General features: G+C 45.9%; 1 protein-coding gene across 1 annotated transcript in view; it reads left to right on the plus strand.

Annotated features, from left to right (window-relative positions):
• The first annotated feature begins 5,854 nt into the window (after positions 1-5,854).
• CNGB3 (cyclic nucleotide gated channel subunit beta 3) overlaps positions 5,855-19,636 on the plus strand; it is a 62,829-nt gene continuing 49,047 nt past the window's right edge. Inside the window, exon 1 of the mRNA XM_087825593.1 lies at positions 5,855-6,044. Within this exon, the coding sequence (XP_087681719.1) occupies positions 5,855-6,044 (190 nt within the window). The remainder of the gene's footprint in view (positions 6,045-19,636) is intronic.

Consider the following 19,636-nt stretch of genomic DNA (forward strand, 5'->3'; position numbering starts at 1 on the left):
GTCGGTGATGCACCCCTTAGGACTAGTCAGCTTTATCCCCTGACCCCTTGTCCTTCCACCTGTAGAAACCTCTCCCCTCTTTCAATATTGAGCACAAGTGTCCTTCCCAGACACAGGTGTTCAAAACCCCAACAGCAAAATAAACAGCTCACTACTCTTCCCTCACTACCAGCCTGTGCCCTCCCCAGGACAGGAGCCGTGTCCCCATCACGTGTTACTGACTTACCCTTGTGTCTGCAAGGCAAAGCGCAATGCCCATGGCACATTAAATACCCCGTAACAGCCCACTGAAGGACCTGGTGACTGACTGACGGATAGACTGAATGTTAGGACTCAGGAACAGCGTTAGTCATTCGTCTGTTCTGACTCACATCTAATCCTTCCCTTGTCCATTCCCAGCTGACTGAAATAAGCAGGAAAAAAAATCATTCTTCAACCTATCTGAGTAATAGACTGTTCCTCTAAAATCATGCTATCAGGATTGATGTACAGGTAAATTAGGTATTTCGGGAGGCTTATTAGATAATCAGTATTTCCTTCACTTTCATAGAATCTGGTTTACTTATTTAGTTATTGATGACTCATGAATATTAGTCATTGAGTAAAACAAAAATTTTCCTAGCAGTGGGGCTCCTGGTTATAAGCAATAGAAATAAATTCTAATTTAAAACAAAGAGGTTGATGGGAAGTGTATCAGGAGGAGGCCCACAGGAGGGCTGGGGCTCACTGGGGAGGTGGGCAGGAGCCCAGGTGCAACAGAGAAGCAGCCAGCAGGGACCGAAGCAGCACCTGAGCACACACATTCGGGTGATGGCCCCTTTGCTGCTTCTCCCCGCCCCCCCGGCACTACTCCCTGTGTAAGCCTGTCCATCGCTCACCTGACCCAGCTTAGGTTCAGGGGGCTCTACCTCACGGGGAGGGGGACCCAGTACTTCTGCGCTGACAGGGGAGGCTGTCACCAGCACTGCCTCCCACCAAGGCTGCACACAATGGAAGGGAGGCAATTCCACAGCACGATGCTCACCAGCCAGGAAAATCAGATACTCCCCCGTAAGTTTGTATTGATTTATATACAAAGCTATCCTCAAAAACTGTAGGGGCGTCGGAGGTGCACAGAGGTGAATCCTATCGGTTAAGAAACAGTCTCAGAGGAACTAGTTCCTTTGGAATCACACTGTGTCACAACACCCAGAAAAAACGAGGACAGTATATTAGGTTGAACCATATGGAATTGCTAATATTCCATCTTTTTTAAACTCATGAAAATGGCAATTTCATACAGTTCAACCTAAAATTTAGGCTAAACGGGTAATGACCCGTTCAATTATCAAATTCTGGGCGTGGATGAGCAGTTTATGTTTGGCTTCCTAACCGTTCTCCCCAGGTCTGTAACAGCTCCCACGAGCGCGGGCGCACCGAGGGCGTCACACGGCCCTCCATCCACCCAGGCATTCAGGGGTTTCGGGGCAACTGCAGACTCCCGAAGCAAAACAGCTCTGCGGCGTGTTTTATACCTGAGGTTTTTAAAATGAGTACACGCTAATGGGTGAAAATAAATGGAGACTAGAAAGTAGACCGTGTGGCCAATGGGAATTCGCCCAAGAGAAAATTTCTCTAGGACGGCTGCACAGGTGCGGGGACCGGCTTCCCAGGCCGCTGTCACACTAGGGTTGCGCCCGGCGCTCCAGGTAAGGTGCCACTTCCAGAACAGTGGCGGGGACACTCCTTTCAATGAAAGTACAGGGCTGCAAGTAGGCGGGAAAAGGCGAACCCGAATCAGAAAAGCGCCGCCCAAACCGCAAGCCCTGTCTCCTAGCTCTTGAAGACCCAGAAGGCGGTTGCCAGGCCAACGCGCCGCAGCAATGTTTCCGCCAACCCCGGGAGCGGGCAAGGGTGTCACTTCTCCAGCGCCCTCCTCCCAGCGAGCCTCAGCCCAGCGCCCCACAGCGCCCCCCTCCGACGGACTCGGATGCGGGGGGCGCTTACCCGACGCTGCGCAACTCGGACGCCACTCGGTGTGCGAGTGGCTCAGCTACAGGGTGCCCGTGGCTCGGAAGAGTCCACGCAGCTTCTCGCGTACCCAGTTTATTCTCAGAAACTTTAACGGGGGAGGAAGGCGCCCTTTCAGAACACTTTATTTACGCATTTGTCGTGAGTACTGTACGGTACTAAATTTCTTCAATATTTTAAGGATGGCATTTGGGTCTGTGTCAGGAGTCTCCAAGGCTCAATAATTCACTAGAGAGATCACCACGCTCAGAAAAACCCTTAAACTCGCATTTCTGGTTTATCGCAGCGAAAAGATACCGACTGAAATAGCAAAGGGCAAAGACTCATGGGGCCGACCCCAGGAGGAACCAGACACGAGTCTCCGCGTGTCTTCTCTCCGCGGGGTTTCACGGAGGAATTTAACTCTCCCAGCAACCATGCGTGACAGCGCCACGTGCCGCCCACGGAGACGCTCTCCTGGCCCCCGACGCCCCCGCGTTTGGTGGAGAGTCGGTAACACAGGCCCGGGGCGCTGGCTTGCACGGCGGACCTCAGCCCCCCACCCCCAGCCCCCCGCAGGGCAGAACGTGTCCGCCGAAGCCGCATGCGCCCCATCAAGTGCGCTTCTGGTTGACGCGGATCGCGAGCACGCAGGCTCCTCCCTGTTCTGCAGCCCGGGGCACCGTCAGGCGGGCGCTCAGCGTCCAGGCGGCGTCCACCCGAGACCAGTGAGCGCGGCACACCCCGCACAGCCACCGCGCCACGGACAGGGCCCCGAACCGTCCCGGCGATCTTGCTCAAGGCACTGGGAACCCTGGACCTCGGTCTCCCACTGGCGGGGGCTAGAGGGTATCCCAGGGCACTTCTCTGGGACAAAGGAGAAGCGACTGCAACGTGGTAGCTGCGTTACTCGAATGGCTTTAGAATCTTTATGAAAATAACGTTTCTGTGTTAAAAATGGGACGTCATCCTCATGAGTCATGTTTGTCTGTTTCCTCTCCTTCTTTCCCCTGCATGGACTCTGCAGTCCAGCTGTTCAGCTGACCACAGCGGACCCACGGCAAATATTCCCCCAAACAAAAATATACATCCCTGGGCAGGAGGAGAAACGCGATTTACTTTTTGTTTGCTTTCACCCACTTCGAAATAGCCCTCTATCAGAGCTGATTATATGAGTTGATTATAATTATTTTCTAATCAAAAGATATTCAATTTCTAAATAGATTTTTTCTACGAAAATTAAGGAAAGCCAAAGGCTGGTTAGAGTTTCTCGTTGCACTTCTATCACAGGCTCTGGCTTCACGTACCTGGACGTGATGCTCTTTAAGAACTGTTCCCGTTTGTGGGGAAGCAGTCAAAGTAATAAATGGAAGTAGTCAAAGTAATAAATATAAGGGTAGGAACCTCATGTGTGCCAATTGAATGTCTAAGTTATGACTTAGTGAGGCTCAGCATTCTCAAGACTACTCCATGTTTAGCACCTCTATAAAGAAAAGTACAGTTTAAAGCTGACAAGCATCTGCCAATACTTTTCACTCCATAATTCAATATACAGTGGGGTGTTCCAAGAGATTAATCGTTCCTATTTAATTTTATTTATGTAATTTTTTCTTTATGACTGTGTTCAATTATTTCATGGCAGCAAGTAAATATACCTCAGTTCAAAAAAACCATCAAAAGGTTGCCAAAATTAGATGGTTTTAATATGAACAATTATATTTTCCCACCCTCTTCCTGAATTCTAAACTGTACAAGTTGAACATGTCCTTATGGGATGTAAAAGCCTTCTCCCAACTTCAGTGATGCAGAGAGCAGCACACATCCTAGTTCAGAGCAGGAGTTTAAAAACAGTGCATTAAACTGGATCCATGGCTTGAGTGAAAATAACTAAATCACATATGAATTAACTCTATCTGTGCCATATTCTAAAACCACAACTTTAGAATCATTTTTCAGCTTGAAAATTCTCCACTGGGAGTGTTCCTCGCCTCACCTCATCAATGAATTAGTAGTAGGAAGCAAATAAATTCTAGATGTTTCAAAGGCTCAAACATAAAAAAATGAAGTCACTGGAGTTCAAGAAAAAATGTAAGCATATGTATTTGCAACTTTGATGAGAAGATAAGGGTAAGACAAAACCCAAGTACTAAAACATATAAGATTAATCTGTTCAATTGTGGATTTTTTTTTTAAATGTATAGCCAATAAATACCTTAAGCAAATGACAAAATTGACCCAAGTATGTAATTTTTATGACAAAAAGCTAATTTTCAGTATTCAAAAGACTCATATTAATAAGAACAGGTAATCACCTCCTCCCACCCTCAAACACAAAGTTTAAAAGGCCAATAAGCTCAGGGGAAAATGCTCAGCCTCACTCACATATAAAGAAATTGAAATAAAAATAACCCGATACTATTTTTCACCTATCAGGTTGGCAAAAGTGTTAAGGATGTATGATACCAAGTACAGACCAGGATGTGGGCATAAGGCACTTTCACTCACTATTGGTGAGGGTGTAAATCAGCAGGGCCTTGGAGAGGAAATTTGGCTCCATCTAGGCCAGCTTAAAAGCGCACATGCTTGGGCTCACCGATTCCATTTCAAAGAATTTACTCCAAGGACAATCTTGCAAAAGCCCAGGAACACACCTAAAAGGACACTCATCACAACATGGTTTTCTAGCAGCAAATAAATTGGAATGACCTATGATTCCATGAGTATGACAGTAATTTTAGCAGTAACGGTCGATCCACGCAATGGCATGCCCTGAGGTCGCTAGAAGGCGTGTGTATGGGCCAAAGGGTTAACATGCGAGAGAGCTCCAAGGTCAAACATTGAAGGAAAGAAGCATAAGGCACGGCGCTGTCCCTTCGGGAAGGTGATGAGAGGGTATGTGGCTGGAACGCTGGTTGCCCCTGGTGGCCGATTGTATTTAAAGTTTTTAGCAATACCTTGCACCCCAATTCTTATTCTGACACGTGGGCCCCATAGCGACTTGCTGGTGATTCACAGCATGCAGCCGAGCCCACTGTGCCTTCTGAGGCCGCTGGGGAAGATCAGGACGCTGCCACCTGCGCCCTGGGCGTCCCTGCTCTGCTGCGATCCTTCCCGTGATGTTTCCTGTCTGTCTGTCTCTTTCTTTGTATCTATGCCTGTCACCTGCCTCTATGTTTATCTCTGTCTGCACCGTCGGTCTCCCTCCGCCTCCTCTGTCCCAGTCTCTGTCGTGCTGACCTGTTTTCTGTCCTCTCTCTATTGTCACCTGCCTCTATGTTTATCTCTGCACCGCCGGTCTCCCTCTGCCTCTGCCTGTCTCCGTCCTGCTTACCTGTTATCTGTCGCTCTGTCTGTCTCCAGGCAGGACCGTCTGCTCCGGGTGTGCCGCAGGGAGAAAGCGAGCGGCTCAGACCCCAGCCGGAGCCTGAGGGTGACTCTTGAGACACCTGCGTGGGGCCCGCGGACGCGCAGGACCCCAGCCCCGGCACGAGCGGCAGGCGTGGGGCCTGTTCTGCTCCGAGGCCGCCGCTGGACTAGGCGGAAGGCTCCGAGCAGCCTGGGCGCCCGGGGAGAGCCAGCAGGCCCGGCGGGCCCCACGCCCTGCGCCCCGGCGGTCCCGGCCCGGGCCTTGGACGCCCGCACCCTCCCGGCACCCTGCGCACGGGGCGCGGGTCCCCCACCCGCGTGGCGGTCCCACGCCCGGGACTCACCCGCGGTGCCCTGAGGCCCACCCTGAGCGAAAGCGGTCCGAAGAACAGTCCCTCCCGCGACACAGGTCAGTTATCGCGAGCCCCGCGGCTCTCGCGACAGGACGGGCTCTCGCGACAGGACGAGCTCTCGCGACAGGACGGGCTCTCGCGACAGGATGGGCTCTCGCGACAGGACGTCGAGGGCCTCACGCACCCCGCGGCCTGAGGAGCGGGAGCGCAGGCGGCTGTCCCCTCGGCTCTTGCTCGGGGTCCCCGCCCCGCTGGGACCTGGCCCCTGCCCCGGGGAGCAGGTGAGACCTGGCCGCTGCCCTGGGGACCAGCATGTGACGCGACGCCGAAGAGCAGGTGTGAGGCCTTGAGGAGACGCCACGTCCACTTCCAAAAGGTTCTTTCTCTTCTTCTTTCTCTGCTAAATCCGGGCGAGGGCGCTTTCCTGGGTGTTTTCATGAGGGACGTTGAATTCGTGACGTTTGTGACCGAGGCGCTCCACCGCGGGCGCCTGCGGGGGGCTGGCCTCCTCCCAGAGCACCTCAGGCGGTCAGGGGACACCCCCTGCCCCCTAGGTACCTGTCCCCTGGTCATACCTGTTGCCCGGGTAACACCTGCCACCACTCCCAGATCACACACTTGTGCCCCCACCCACACCTATTCCCTGGGTCGCACCTGTACAGCCCTCCCTAGTCACACCTGTCCCCGGGTCGCACCTGTACAGCCCTCCCTAGTCACACCTGTCCCCAGGTCACACCTGTACAGCCCTCCCTAGTCACACCTGTCCCCCAGGTCGCACCTGTACAGCCCTCCCTAGTCACACCTGTCCCCCAGGTCACACCTGTACAGCCCTCCCTAGTCACACCTGTCCCCGGGTCGCACCTGTACAGCCCTCCCTAGTCACACCTGTCCCCGGGTCGCACCTGTCCAGCCCTCCCTAGTCACACCTGTCCCCGGGTCGCACCTGTCCAGCCCTCCCTAGTCACACCTGTCCCCGGGTCGCACCTGTACAGCCCTCCCTAGTCACACCTGTCCCCGGGTCGCACCTGTACAGCCCTCCCTAGTCACACCTGTCCCCAGGTCACACCTGTACAGCCCTCCCTAGTCACACCTGTCCCCGGGTCGCACCTGTACAGCCCTCCCTAGTCACACCTGTCCCCAGGTCACACCTGTACAGCCCTCCCTAGTCACACCTGTCCCCAGGTCGCACCTGTACAGCCCTCCCTAGTCACACCTGTCCCCAGGTCGCACCTGTACAGCCCTCCCTAGTCACACCTGTCCCCAGGTCACACCTGTACAGCCCTCCCTAGTCACACCTGTCCCCGGGTCGCACCTGTACAGCCCTCCCTAGTCACACCTGTCCCCCAGGTCACACCTGTACAGCCCTCCCTAGTCACACCTGTCCCCGGGTTGCACCTGTACAGCCCTCCCTAGTCACACCTGTCCCCGGGTTGCACCTGTACAGCCCTCCCTAGTCACACCTGTCCCCGGGTTGCACCTGTACAGCCCTCCCTAGTCACACCTGTCCCCAGGTCACACCTGTACAGCCCTCCCTAGTCACACCTGTCCCCGGGTTGCACCTGTACAGCCCTCCCTAGTCACACCTGTCCCCAGGTCACACCTGTACAGCCCTCCCTAGTCACACCTGTCCCCAGGTCACACCTGTACAGCCCTCCCTAGTCACACCTGTCCCCCAGGTCACACCCGTCCCCCGGGTCACACCTGCTCCACCCCACCCTCCCCTCAGGAACTGTGCCTCACTGGGCTTTCAGAGCATGTCCAAAGCCTTGGAAAACTTCAGTTACCTGTGTTTGTAAACATTAGGTTACTTTTTTCCCTCTTCCAAATCGCGACCTTTCTGTTCATTCTTTTTTTCCCATTCCCAGCGCCTTTATTTTTTTATTGAGGTATAACTGACTTAGGACATTACATGAGTTTCAGGTGCACAGCATACTGATCACTATTTATACATATTGCGGGCTCATCACAGCAGCCCAGTTAACATCTGTCACCAGACAGTTACAACTTTTTCCTTCTTGTGATGAGAACTTTCAAGACCCACTCTCCCATGTCAATGCAAAAGAGACCTGAACCTTGTAAATTTAAGAAAGGGTTTTTACTTGAGCACCGTGCCCGGGTCACACCTGCTTCCCCCAGGCCACACCTGTACCCTGATTAATGATGTTGAGCATCTTTTCATGCACCTGCTGTCCATGTGTATGTCTTCTTTGGAAAAGTATCTATTCAGATCCTATGCCCATTTTTTAATCAGATTTTGGGGTTTTTTTTGCTCTTGAGTTGTATGTTTTCCATATATTTTAGATATTAATCACTTTTCAGATACATGATTTGCAAATATATTCCTCCATTCTGTAGGTTGCCTTTTCATTTTGTTGAAGGTTTTGTTTGCTGTGCAGAGGCTTTTTAATTTGATGTAGTCCCATTTGTTGATTTTTGCTTTCGATGTCAGATCCAAAAACTCACTGCCAATGTATATGCCAGGGAGCTCACTGCCTGTGCTTTCTTCTAGGACTTTTATGCTTTCAGGCCTTAAATTCAGGCCTTTAATCCATTTTGAGTGAATTTTTGTGTATGGAGTAAAATAGTGGTCAGTTTCATCCTTTGGCATATGGCTCTCCAGTTTCCCCAGCGCCATTTGTTGAAGAGACAGCCCTTTCCCTATTATATGTTCCTGGTTTCTTTGTCTCCAGCCCTCCGTGATTCCCTGTCTATGGGATGGGGTCACAGGACAAACAGTATCCATAATGCCTTCTCTCAGGCTGTCCTCCTGTCACAGGGCAAGTCCATGTTTCCCTAAACAATTTCCCTCGATCATATTCTAGGCTCCCCTCCCTAAAAAAGATTATTATTCTACTCCACTCTCTGATGTCTTGATTATACTGAAAAAATGCACTTAAAGTAGTTTATTAGCATGTGCCATACACAGTAATGTTCCTGCTCTAATTGATACTGCAGGGATTTTTCTTTTCCATTCATTTAAAATACGACTTCTTAAACAGAGATAGTCTTCCTGTGACTCTAGGCAGAAAAACTGTGTTCTTTCTCTTCTGAAGGAGCATCCAGAGTGTACCCTAATTCCCACCCAAGTCCTTGAAAGAGGCAAGGGCTTTGTTATCTTATTAAGTATTAATACTTTGTTTCATAAAAACATCTTCCTATAGTTGGTGATAATTAATTGCTCCCTCACATAAGCACTGTGGGTGGTTTGCACAGTACCCGGGAGTCCTGCACAGATCCATAAAGCCCAACCACATGCGAAACTGACTTTAATATACTGACTGATTTACTGGCCTAATTCCGACTCACCACATGTCATTGTTTGCGTCAGAGTCCATCAGTCTTGCCTTGTTTTGAAAAAGATGATTCATTTTTGAGTCTCAGCTGATTGAGTAAGAACTGAGCTTGTGTACAGTACAGTAGAAAACAACAGTGTGTGGGGTTTTGCTGTACATATTTTTCAATGGTAATAAATTACTACAAATGGATTTTCATGTTTCAACTTAATAAATTCTAGTAGCTCATTGCTGTGTAAAGTAAGACAAGGCCGCTGTGAAATAGCTATTGGAACTATGCTGTGAAATAGCGCCCCCTACATTTGAGACCCAGAACATTGTATGTGTTAAGTTTTAACCCAGTAGTATTTGTCCATCTTTAACCTTGAAGCCCAGAAAAATTGCACTTAGCTGAGCTTTAGGAAATAAGCCCAATCAATAACAAGAAAATCAAAATCACCTGATATATATTGAGCATGTGCTACAAGAAAGACCCGTACAGAACATCTAATTATGGTCCAACCAGACCGTTAAGACTGGCCAGGTAATTTTTCTCACATGAATAGCCATTATTTCATGCTTTGGTTATGAGTAGATCCCATCTGTTTGACCCTGTCATGTTTCTATTCCCACAGTCCTCTCAATATCCAAAATACTTTCAGTAACAGAATAGCTTGAATTAAATCGAATCTTTCACGGTGAGGAGTACATTATCAGTGTCACGTGTAGAAAATTCTAGTGTTGAATTGATTAAGAAAAATCTAAAACAAAGAATTCTAATTCCATGAAAGTGAGGCAACAAGACTAAGGAAAGAGGAATTTTTGGTGCAGGTATAAACGTGTACTAACACTGGACAGATGTTTAAATGTTACTCTGCTTCCTTGAGCAGATGCATCCACTATTCTATTTCAGGAAGCAGGAAACATTATAATGAAATAAACACATTTGGCAGCAAGAGATCATCATTTTTATGAATTAAATTTTTTGAAGATGGAACATTTTAAAGGATTTTAGTACAGTCTGTCATTGTACTTGGTATAAATTTATAATGTGTCTTTTCAAAATAGACTAAGTAAAGTCAAGTCGAAGCGAGATGAAATGAACTGATGAGAAGCTGTTTCTGAGTCTTTGGAGTGGTTTGGGCTTTTTTCTTAATCAAGGCAAATCTGTCGTGTAGCGTGTTAATGTAAATTGTGGTAGTGAATGTCATTTCTCCATCTGCTCCAACAATCTGCTAAAACCTACAGTTCTTTGTAGAGAAAAGAGTTTATCATCTTTTAGGATGTTGTTATCAGTACCTCTCCTGAATAAACTGTGTCTTGGAAAAAATACATATTCTTCCCCAGTGACCTAATTTCCTGCTCTGGTAGAATTTCTTGGTGATATCCCCAGAAGCTTGTAAATACTTCCTCTGTTCCTAGAAAGGGTTGTATCAGCTCTTGATAACAACCTCTATTCTGTGTGCATCCATCCACGTCAGTGCAGCAGGTACTGCATTTAGAAATCACAGGAGCTGGAGGTTCTCCCCAACAGAATGTTCATGTTGCACAAGAGGGAAGGAAGTCAGAGGGGAAACAGCTCTGTCATGGGCAGGCGGACTTAGAGCATCCTTGGAGTTCAGTTTCCCAAAGTACCAGCATTGGTTTGGTGGAAAGAGCCATCCCCAGAATCAGAGGGTTCGGTGGCTCTGCTGCTTTTTCCAGGGGGAGCTGGGGCAAGTTACTTCATGTTCCAAGTCTCACTTCCCTAGTCTCTAGTAACATGTAAAGTGCTATATACAGGGTGGCCCCCCAAAAATTTATACACAGTTCAACAGCTGATAGCCCAATTTTGAAAATGAAATGCATTTTAATAAACACTGCCTTTACTGTTATTCAAAATGTATGTATCTATAGGGGACACTCTATAGATATATAACGTGAAGCCACCACACTGGTCTGTAAACATTAGAGAAGACAGATCTGTATGTTATTTCCACATGTTGTATTTTTAAGCCCTAACTTAAATTTGACAAAATAAACATAGTAACTAGCATCCTAAAATATTAAATTGGAAGACATCTTAAAAATTGTTTAGTTCAGTGCCCTCATTTTAAAGAGCTTTTTAAAAATTATTATGGGGGAAGTGAAATGGATTGACGTGAATCTTTAGGGTCATTATGTAAAATTGGGTTAAAAGTGGCCTATTATAAAACCATTCAAAGGTCAGAATGTTTTGCTTTTAGCAAAAGGACACTTCATTAAATACACATAATGTAAGTACTTGTTGAGACAGTATGCTAGGGGTGTTCAGGGTAGGACTGAGCTAGATGACTTCAGGACAGGTATTGAGAAAAATTAGCACAGTCTCTGTCCTCAAGGTGCTACAATATATGAGGGAAGCAAAACAGATAAACAAAAAACTGCAGTTTCTTATTTAACTAAACATACTCTTACCATATGATCCAGCAGTCACATTCCTTGGTGTTTATTCAAAGGAGCTGAGCTGAAAACTGATGTTCACGCAAAAACCCCTGCACATGGATGTTTACAGCAGCTTTATTCATAACTGCCAAAACTGGGAAGCAACCATGGTGCTCTTGGGTAGGTGATGGATGAATAGACTGTGGTACAGCCAGACAGCGGAATATTGCTCAGCAACAATGGGAAATGAACTATGAGGCCATGAAAGCACATGGAGGAAACCTAAAAGCTAACTACTAAGCAAAGGAAGTCCATCAGAAAAGGCTACATACTGTATGATTCCAGCGATACCACATTCTGGAAAAGGCAAAACTATGAAGGCAGTAAACAGATCAGTGACGAAGGAACCAAGGAGCCTGAGCATTCGAGTTAGAGGGAGGCGACAAGGGATCGGGAAAATTAAACATGTAGGCATCTTTCCATGGTGACTTAATTTGTCAAGTGTACCTGCCTGTTTTAGCTTGCACAATTGTTCATTGATTGCTCTAAACCAGCAAAACTTTTCATTTATTTCTATACCTAGGCTTATTCAATAATTATTTTTAAAGATCAAAGGTTTTATTTAAAATATTAAAATATATTTTTATTCTCACATTTCCTTTAATACAAAACTTTAAAGAGTATGACATTGGGCCTTGAAAATATGCATTTGGGGAATGTGTTTACTCTTCATTTTAGGGATATTTTAAAGTCTACTTTCCTGCACGTGCATTATACTACAAGAATAAGAGCTAGCATGTAACATAAGTATTAGATATTCAAAAGAATATATTTTACAAGAAAAATTACAATCATTACACATAAGCCACTGCCAGCTGTAACAAGGACATGTATACGGTTTTAGGTTCATTATAGAAGCACAGTTTTATTCAGGAAACACGAAGGATCTTCCTGTGTGGTTGAGACCTAGCACGTCCATGAGCTTTGAAAGACACACTCAGATTTGCTGCACAACAAGGCATGTAAGCAGACGTTCCAGGAGAAAAGCTTTCTGGTAATGAATCATAAATCCTCTCCTAGAGTTCTGCCGTTTTCAGAAATAACACTGCCTTTTCATCTTTACCCTAAAAAACCCACATTTCAGTTCAGTGCCCCCAAACCCACTCAACTTGTATAATAAAACTCATTTATAAAAACCAATGGGAACACAGTCTTTGAGCTCAGAGAAGATATTACCTGCTTTTTCAGTTATTTTGTGTTGTATGTTCTTATATAAACTCTTCAGAAAAATAAATATTAGACTGGATCATTTAAATATGGTATTTAGAACTTTTTTAAAAAACTACATAGCAGGAATTTGTTTAAACTTACTCCAAGACATATCATAATTAAACTTGAATGCAAACTAAATTTTTTGACATTCGCTGATGAAAGGCTCAGGAAAAATTAAAAATCAAAATAAATGATAAAACCTAAATCCCAAATAAATGGGAGGTTTTAACCAACAGTGAGTGTCAATCAGAATGGAAAGGAAAAAAAAAAAAATTGTGTTTTTCTCCATGTCCACTTTAGTTGAGATCAAAAAAAGTTTGAAAGCTCATCTGACCATGGAGAGCCTGTTTTTCAGTTTCCTAAAATGTGAAGCTTCACTGTTACCTGTTGTCAGGTAGGAAATGAGCTCCCTTACTTAAGTACACATGGCACAAGGCATCAATACCTTGAGCAGAACACCATCAAAAAGTCAAAACACCAAGTTAGGGTTAGTGTTGTTTGACCACCACCACCAACAAAGTGCTATTGAAGTTTGGGAAGTTCTGTGGCTTTAGAGCATTCAGAACAGGCTTGAGTTAGTGGTGAAGTGTGAACTGGGCCTTGGAGAACAGATGGATTCTGAGAAGGTAGAAGGGAAGGGCAAGAATAAAGTGGCCTCACCATGAATCTGGATTGCATACCCCAGAAAATGTTCCTAAATGGAGATTTTGAGCTGTCAGGTGTACATCAGATGACTTCAGGTGAGTCTGATGAACTAATGAGTTGTGATTGATCACCTACTGGTGCAGACATCATAAACCCCATTACATTTTGTCAAGTACTGGATATAACTGTGAGAAAAAGTGGCCAAGTGTCCACCCCTGGTATAATGAAGGCTACAGTCTTTATTCAGATACCCACAGATTCATATGAGACTGAGAAAAATTAATAACCTGTCACAGCACTTGTGAACGGAACAGACATCCTATTAATTCAGGACTGGGTGACTCAAAGCTCATGTTCACGACACAGCACAGGAAGGTCTCCCGTGGCAGTGTTTTGAAAAGTGCTTGTGTTAAATGTGACAGCAGGAAAACATTGGTCCCAAGGGTTTAAGTAATAGGGACACAGAGTTTATTCCATTAGGTTTCTGTAACCATTACAAATGTCACAAACTTAGATTGGCCTGTGTTTCGATAGAAATTTAATCGAAGACTCATAGTGAAGTCCCCTCCAACTTGAAGAGCCAGTCACATCATGCTTTTCATCTGTTCGTAATATAATTCCTGAACTAACAAGCATTGACGATCCTGCTACAAAGAGTTGTGCAATGAAGTTTCAGAAAGTGAATAATGTGACCTCTGCTCTAAAATGATTGGATGTCCATCTCACATCCTTGGTCTTTCCACGGACTATGTTGTTTCTAAAGTCTCCCTACCAGCTCTCACCTGAGAGCTCCGTTGTTTAGTGACCCCTTCACCCTTATCAAGTCAAGGGGAAGTTTGAAACATTTGGCTTTCTTAAGCATCGTTTAGATGCTCCACAGTCTATATCAAATTAGTATTCAACATCATTTCTCTAAAACCTTAAATTAAGGCTTGATTTTAATTACTTCTCAATTACATCTTGCCACCACTCCTGTGAGTTAGATATTTTGAAGGAAGTGGAGCTGCCGGGAAGAATTAGGTTTTAAAATGCAGTATGTACGACAGCTTTAGACTCAACTTCTGTGGCAGGTAAGAAGTGGTTCTTCAAAACAAGGCACCTTCATAAAATTTTTCTTTTTTTCATTACATCCCTCTCACTTGTCACCTCAGATTTCCACCTGTATCTATACCTTTTCCAAAACAATAGGTAGACAACATCAAGGAGGCCCCACATGGAACTAGACAACATCCAGAGCACAAGGATTCTCTGCATTATTGGTTCCAAGGGTTTAGTTGTGAAGACCTTGGAATAGTTTGAAAAAGATTCATAAGTGTTAACAGCTTAGAATGCTGTGGATTTATCATTTGATCCCCCGTTAACTTGCTTCAGAAGTTGTTCCAGTGAGCAAGGCTCCCATTAGTGTTTAAACCGTTCCTAATGGAGCAGATACACGTAAACGGTAGTGAAGGTGGTAATGGTGGTGATACAGCTACATGGGTCAAATACCTGCTGTGTTCGAGCTACAGTTACAGGCACTTTATATGTATCAGTTAATTTAGTCCCACAGCCAGTCTTTGAGAAAGATTCCATCCCCCCCCCAATTTTATAGACGAGGAAACTGAGGCACACAGATTTCATGGCAAGTGAGAAACAGGACCCAGATTCTAATCCTTGTAGTGGGGTCCCAAAACTTATGTGTTAAGCCACTGTGTTATTAGTGATATCATTAATTTCTGCCTCTGTCCTAGAAATAAGCAGAGGGCTTTCTCACACCACTTTGCCCTCTTTGAAGAAGTGGACTGATTGCTTTAAAATACAACATTGCGCCAGCCAGTGTTGCTTAGTGGTTGAGCACCGACCCATGGGTCAGGCGGTCACAGTTCCATTCCCAGTCAGTGACAGGCCCAGGTTGCAGGTTCAGTCCGCAGTAGGGGGCATGCTGGAGGCAGGGGATGAGGAGTCTCGGGGTGACTGTGCTTCCAGGGAGCAGTGTGCTGGGGAGACAGCCTGAAAGAAATGGGCAGCACCGTGAACCACCTGGAGCTTCTGATCTCGGACGACTGGGAGGAAGAGAAGACTGTAAGGCCCCTCACACCTGCTCACGTTACAAGATCCGCTGCCCGCGAGAAGACTGACGGCCCTGGTTGGCCCAGCTCTCCTCTGAACTAGAAAAAATGTCGTCCAGGTGGAACCCACCTCTTCAAACAAAGTAATGAGGTGCAGGGACTTTGTGGAGACCTCCTGACTTCCCCGAGGAAAGCAGGCAGGAGAGGCACGAGCGGCTCGCCAAAAGTACTGATCGGGAGCAAATGCAAGTAGAGGCCGTCAGTGTTGCCACAAATTTTTTTAATGTAATGAATAAATTGTTCCAAAAAATAAAAACTCAAAACAGAGAAACATGCGCTCTGGAGAGAAATGGTAGGAAAACGGGATAAGGTGAAGCCGGCTGAACTTGGGAAAGAAGTCGGGGGCAGACAAGGCCGTCACAGGAACGAGGCCTTGGGGAGCAGACTGCGGGGCGCACACAGTGGCAGGCTTGGTGGAAAAGGTGGGAGACAGAGGAAGCAAAATGAGATGGACATGAGCAAGTGCCTGGAGAGACTCACGTACGGAGGAGAATAGGACTGCAACGTGTGCGAAATAGATGCTGATAAAAAGAAACTCAGCATGGTGGTAGGAGGAGAGACGGTTTAAGAAAATGACCCAGAAATTAAGCAATACTTAAATCTGTGGGTTCACGGGACACTGGATATCTCAGGTAAAAATGCACATACAATGTGCCCCACAGGAGCATTGCTTAGTTAAGCTGGGGGTGGGGAAGCAGGGTTACTCACAGCTCAGTGCTAGCAGCTGAAGCCTGAAAGTAATGGAGGGGTAAATATAAGGTCTAGGGAAGGGGCACGGCTGGGTGGAGGTGGGAAGATTTCGAGGGGAAGTGGGAGACATCTGCAGTAGTGTCAACAATAAAAAAATTAACTTAAGAACTAAGGGAATCTCTGCTATTAATGAAAACCAGGTATGGGAAGGAAAGGGCTGAGGGGGAACCTAGAAAATACAGTCATTTTATTAATGACAGTAACCAATCAATGGACCCTCTATTAAGAAATAATGGAGTACATTGTATAAACTTAAAGTTAGAAATATAATCATTAGGGGAAAAAAATCACAATTATTACAAATAAAGTATAAATTACACAAAAGAGGAAAACAGGACAAATAGAAACCATATTGTAAGTTTCAAAAAAAAACACAAAAATATATCTTTTCTCCTCTAAGTCCCCCTCTGTCAAAGGTGAAATAAAAATACATCATTAGTCACTGAATAGCCTTACTGAGGAATATTAAGTGAGGTTCTTGATTTAGAAAATATCCCTAAAAATAAACGACTCAAACAGAAATATGTAAAGGCTAGTGGGGATCATTTACTTGGCACAGAGAAAGAGCTGAAGTTTGATTATAAAAGATCTTACAGACCCAGTTTCATTTCCCTTCTAAAACAGCTAGACTTGCCTTATTTTCTGCACAGCATTTATATATTTTAAATTATTCCAAATCTGTATGCGAAAATATCTTTTATCTTGGGCTAAGAATATTTTTATGTAAATCTACCTCCTCTTTTATTGTGTTAAAAGGGAAATTGGATTCTCTCTACACGAATTCTCTGAGAGTCTGTTCCTCCAAGAAGGGTATCCCTGTATAGAGCATACAGTTTCCCCTCATCGAATGTGAGATAGGTAGGCAAAGCAATGTAATACTTACTTTCTCACTTGTATTTACATTTTAATTTAGGTTTTCCAAATCAGCCTCTGGCAGCAGGGTGTCGTCAATGTGTTATAGGTAATTTCTGCTTCCATGTAATAGTCTTAACAGATGGAGCGGCTGCTGTTAATCCAAGCTCAGTTATCCAAGCTAGTACACAGGGTGTCCCAAAAAGTGTGTACACACTTTGAATAATTATTACTTCCAATGGGTTAAATCTGAAAAGAAAGAAACATCAGTTGAGCTGTCGGATATTAAGTATGTATACATTTTTGGGGGACACCCTATATTTCTAGAACAAGGAGAGTCAACTTCGGGCTGAAGAGTTAAATCCAGGTTTTTCCTGCTGTGTCTAAAAGTTAAACAAAGAGAGATCACTTTCATTTTCACTGACAACTCTTCAGTCATGGAGTGTCTTTGCCCTCATGAAGGGGTCGAACTCTCTTTTATTTGAAGGTGCTCTTTGCTGGTCAGTGACAGTCCCTGCCCACGGGTGACTCACACACAAGATCAGACACGCAAAGCAGAGAGAGGGCTGCATAGAAGCTGGTGTCTCCAAAGCCACCTGACCCCCTAGCTCATTATTTATGGGAGGCTGTGTCTCTGTGGGACTCTCTGACCATGTAAACATGGCGTGAGCAGGCCTGAAGTGCCACAAGGAAGCGTGCTCGCTGCATAAGGACGTCCTTCCCAAAATGCAGTCCATGCCCCTCCCCTTGGTGCACTCGTACCAGAAGCTGGTCTCCCCGTCTGAGCCATCACTCACGTGGGACCGTTCAGGAGCAGTTATAAAGAAGGACAGTCCAATCGGTCTAATAGTATTATTAACAATTAATAAAGCAGAATTTCAGGGTTTACTAGCATCTCCCAAAGTCACTAAAGAAATGCAAATCATATCCCCCACCAATCCTTTGTGTTCCCTATTTTCACTCTCCCACAGAGACTGCTGTCTGTCAGCCCCTCTCCCTCCCAAGCACGTCCTGCTCTGTCTCTACCTAAACCACCTCTGTAACGTTCAAGAATATCTTCTCCCTACCCTGTTACTGACAGTTATAGGGTCAGCACGGGTAAGTCAACACACTTCATCCTATCACACCTGCAAAAGTGCAGTTTCCCCTCTATGAGCAACAGTGGAAAGATACTGTGCTATGTCTCTCCCTGTTTATGGGTGGCTGTTTTCCACACGGGCAGTCTGTCATCGTGTGCGCGCACGCATGACTCTCCCTAAATCCATTAGGAAGTGACATCTTCTCTGGGAAATAAAATGTTTAACTTCTAGGTGTTGGTAGCTTTGAAATTTGTAAGTTGTTAAATAGTATTATTTCTGTAAAAGGAACTTTTATTTTCCCTCCAGTATTGGCAGCTCCTTGTCTCCTTAAAGGTTTCGCGGTATGTGTCCTATTCAGGAACTAGCATTGGTACAAGCAGAGGAAAATCATACTTCTGTTGGTTGTTTCAAACTTCCAGTCCCAAAGTTACCGTCACTCCCAAAAGCCAGCAGAGGGGTTTAAAAAATGATCTTCACTCACCATACTTTCCTTTCAAACATAAAACACTTTCGAGCCTCAGGTGGGTCGTTGTCAGAGTGCAGCCACACCATTTCTTTATTTGAAAATTTATTTCAATGGCCCCAATACCGTGTTCTCCCCTACAGGATAGTCTGAAGGATAATTTCTCGAACTATGCTTTCTGGCAAAGTCAGAACTCTGGGATGCATGTATGAGTTACATGCTCAAATCACCAGGTGAATAAATTATGACACCCAGGAGACTATTTTTTAATTAACGCAACCTAAAGTAATTGGTGATGCAGCAGAATTAAAAGCTATGGAAATTGTTGCATGCTGGATCTTCTTTAGGATCCCGGCACCATTTCTCCCACCTGTCCCGGGCCCTGGGGTGTTGCAGGAGCTGGAGCCTGGAGGCTACATCCCTCAGAACCTGTCAGCAGGCTCAGGTGAGAATGTGCCAGCCAGAAGCGCTTGCATGAGATCCGGGAGGCTGAAGACAAACAGCATAGGGTTGTTTCTCGCTGGAGGCGGACAGAGCTAGGGGTTGATGGGCCTCAGAGGAGGGGTTCTCTTCTCTGCCTCTGGGCATTTTCCTGGGAGTCACCCTGCTGGGTTCTGCAGGCAGCTGGGAACAGCACCAGTAGCTCCCTATGGCTCCAGGGACTCTCTGAAGACTGCGGCAGCAGAGAGTAAAGGGCACTGCTCCAACTTTCATCCTTCCGGCCCTGCCTGCCAGTGTTTCTAAGACCCTAGTGACCTTTATCATCGAACTTCATGTATCTAATTTATCTAATTCTTTTCTGCCTGAGATACCCTGACTGGTTTTGGTTTTCCCTACCAAACTTTGGACAGTATATGCTATAACTTTCTGAGGCAGTGTATGGCTTGTTAGCAGACTTGAAGAGCTTGAAGAAAAACTGGTGGAAACATGTCCTCAGCCTTACAGCCCGGCGAGGTGGTGGAGCCCCACTGAGCTGCGCGGCTGCCCTGGGTGCTGCTGAGTCCCAGACGCTTACTCCGATGTACTCATACGGACCCCGTGTTTGTCCAGCTCTCGTTTTTCTGCCAAATAAGCAAAGAAGGGA

Source organism: Miniopterus natalensis, chromosome 16 (genome assembly GCF_054644295.1).
Source record: "Miniopterus natalensis isolate mMinNat1 chromosome 16, mMinNat1.hap1, whole genome shotgun sequence".
Taxonomy (NCBI): Eukaryota; Metazoa; Chordata; class Mammalia; order Chiroptera; family Miniopteridae; genus Miniopterus; species Miniopterus natalensis.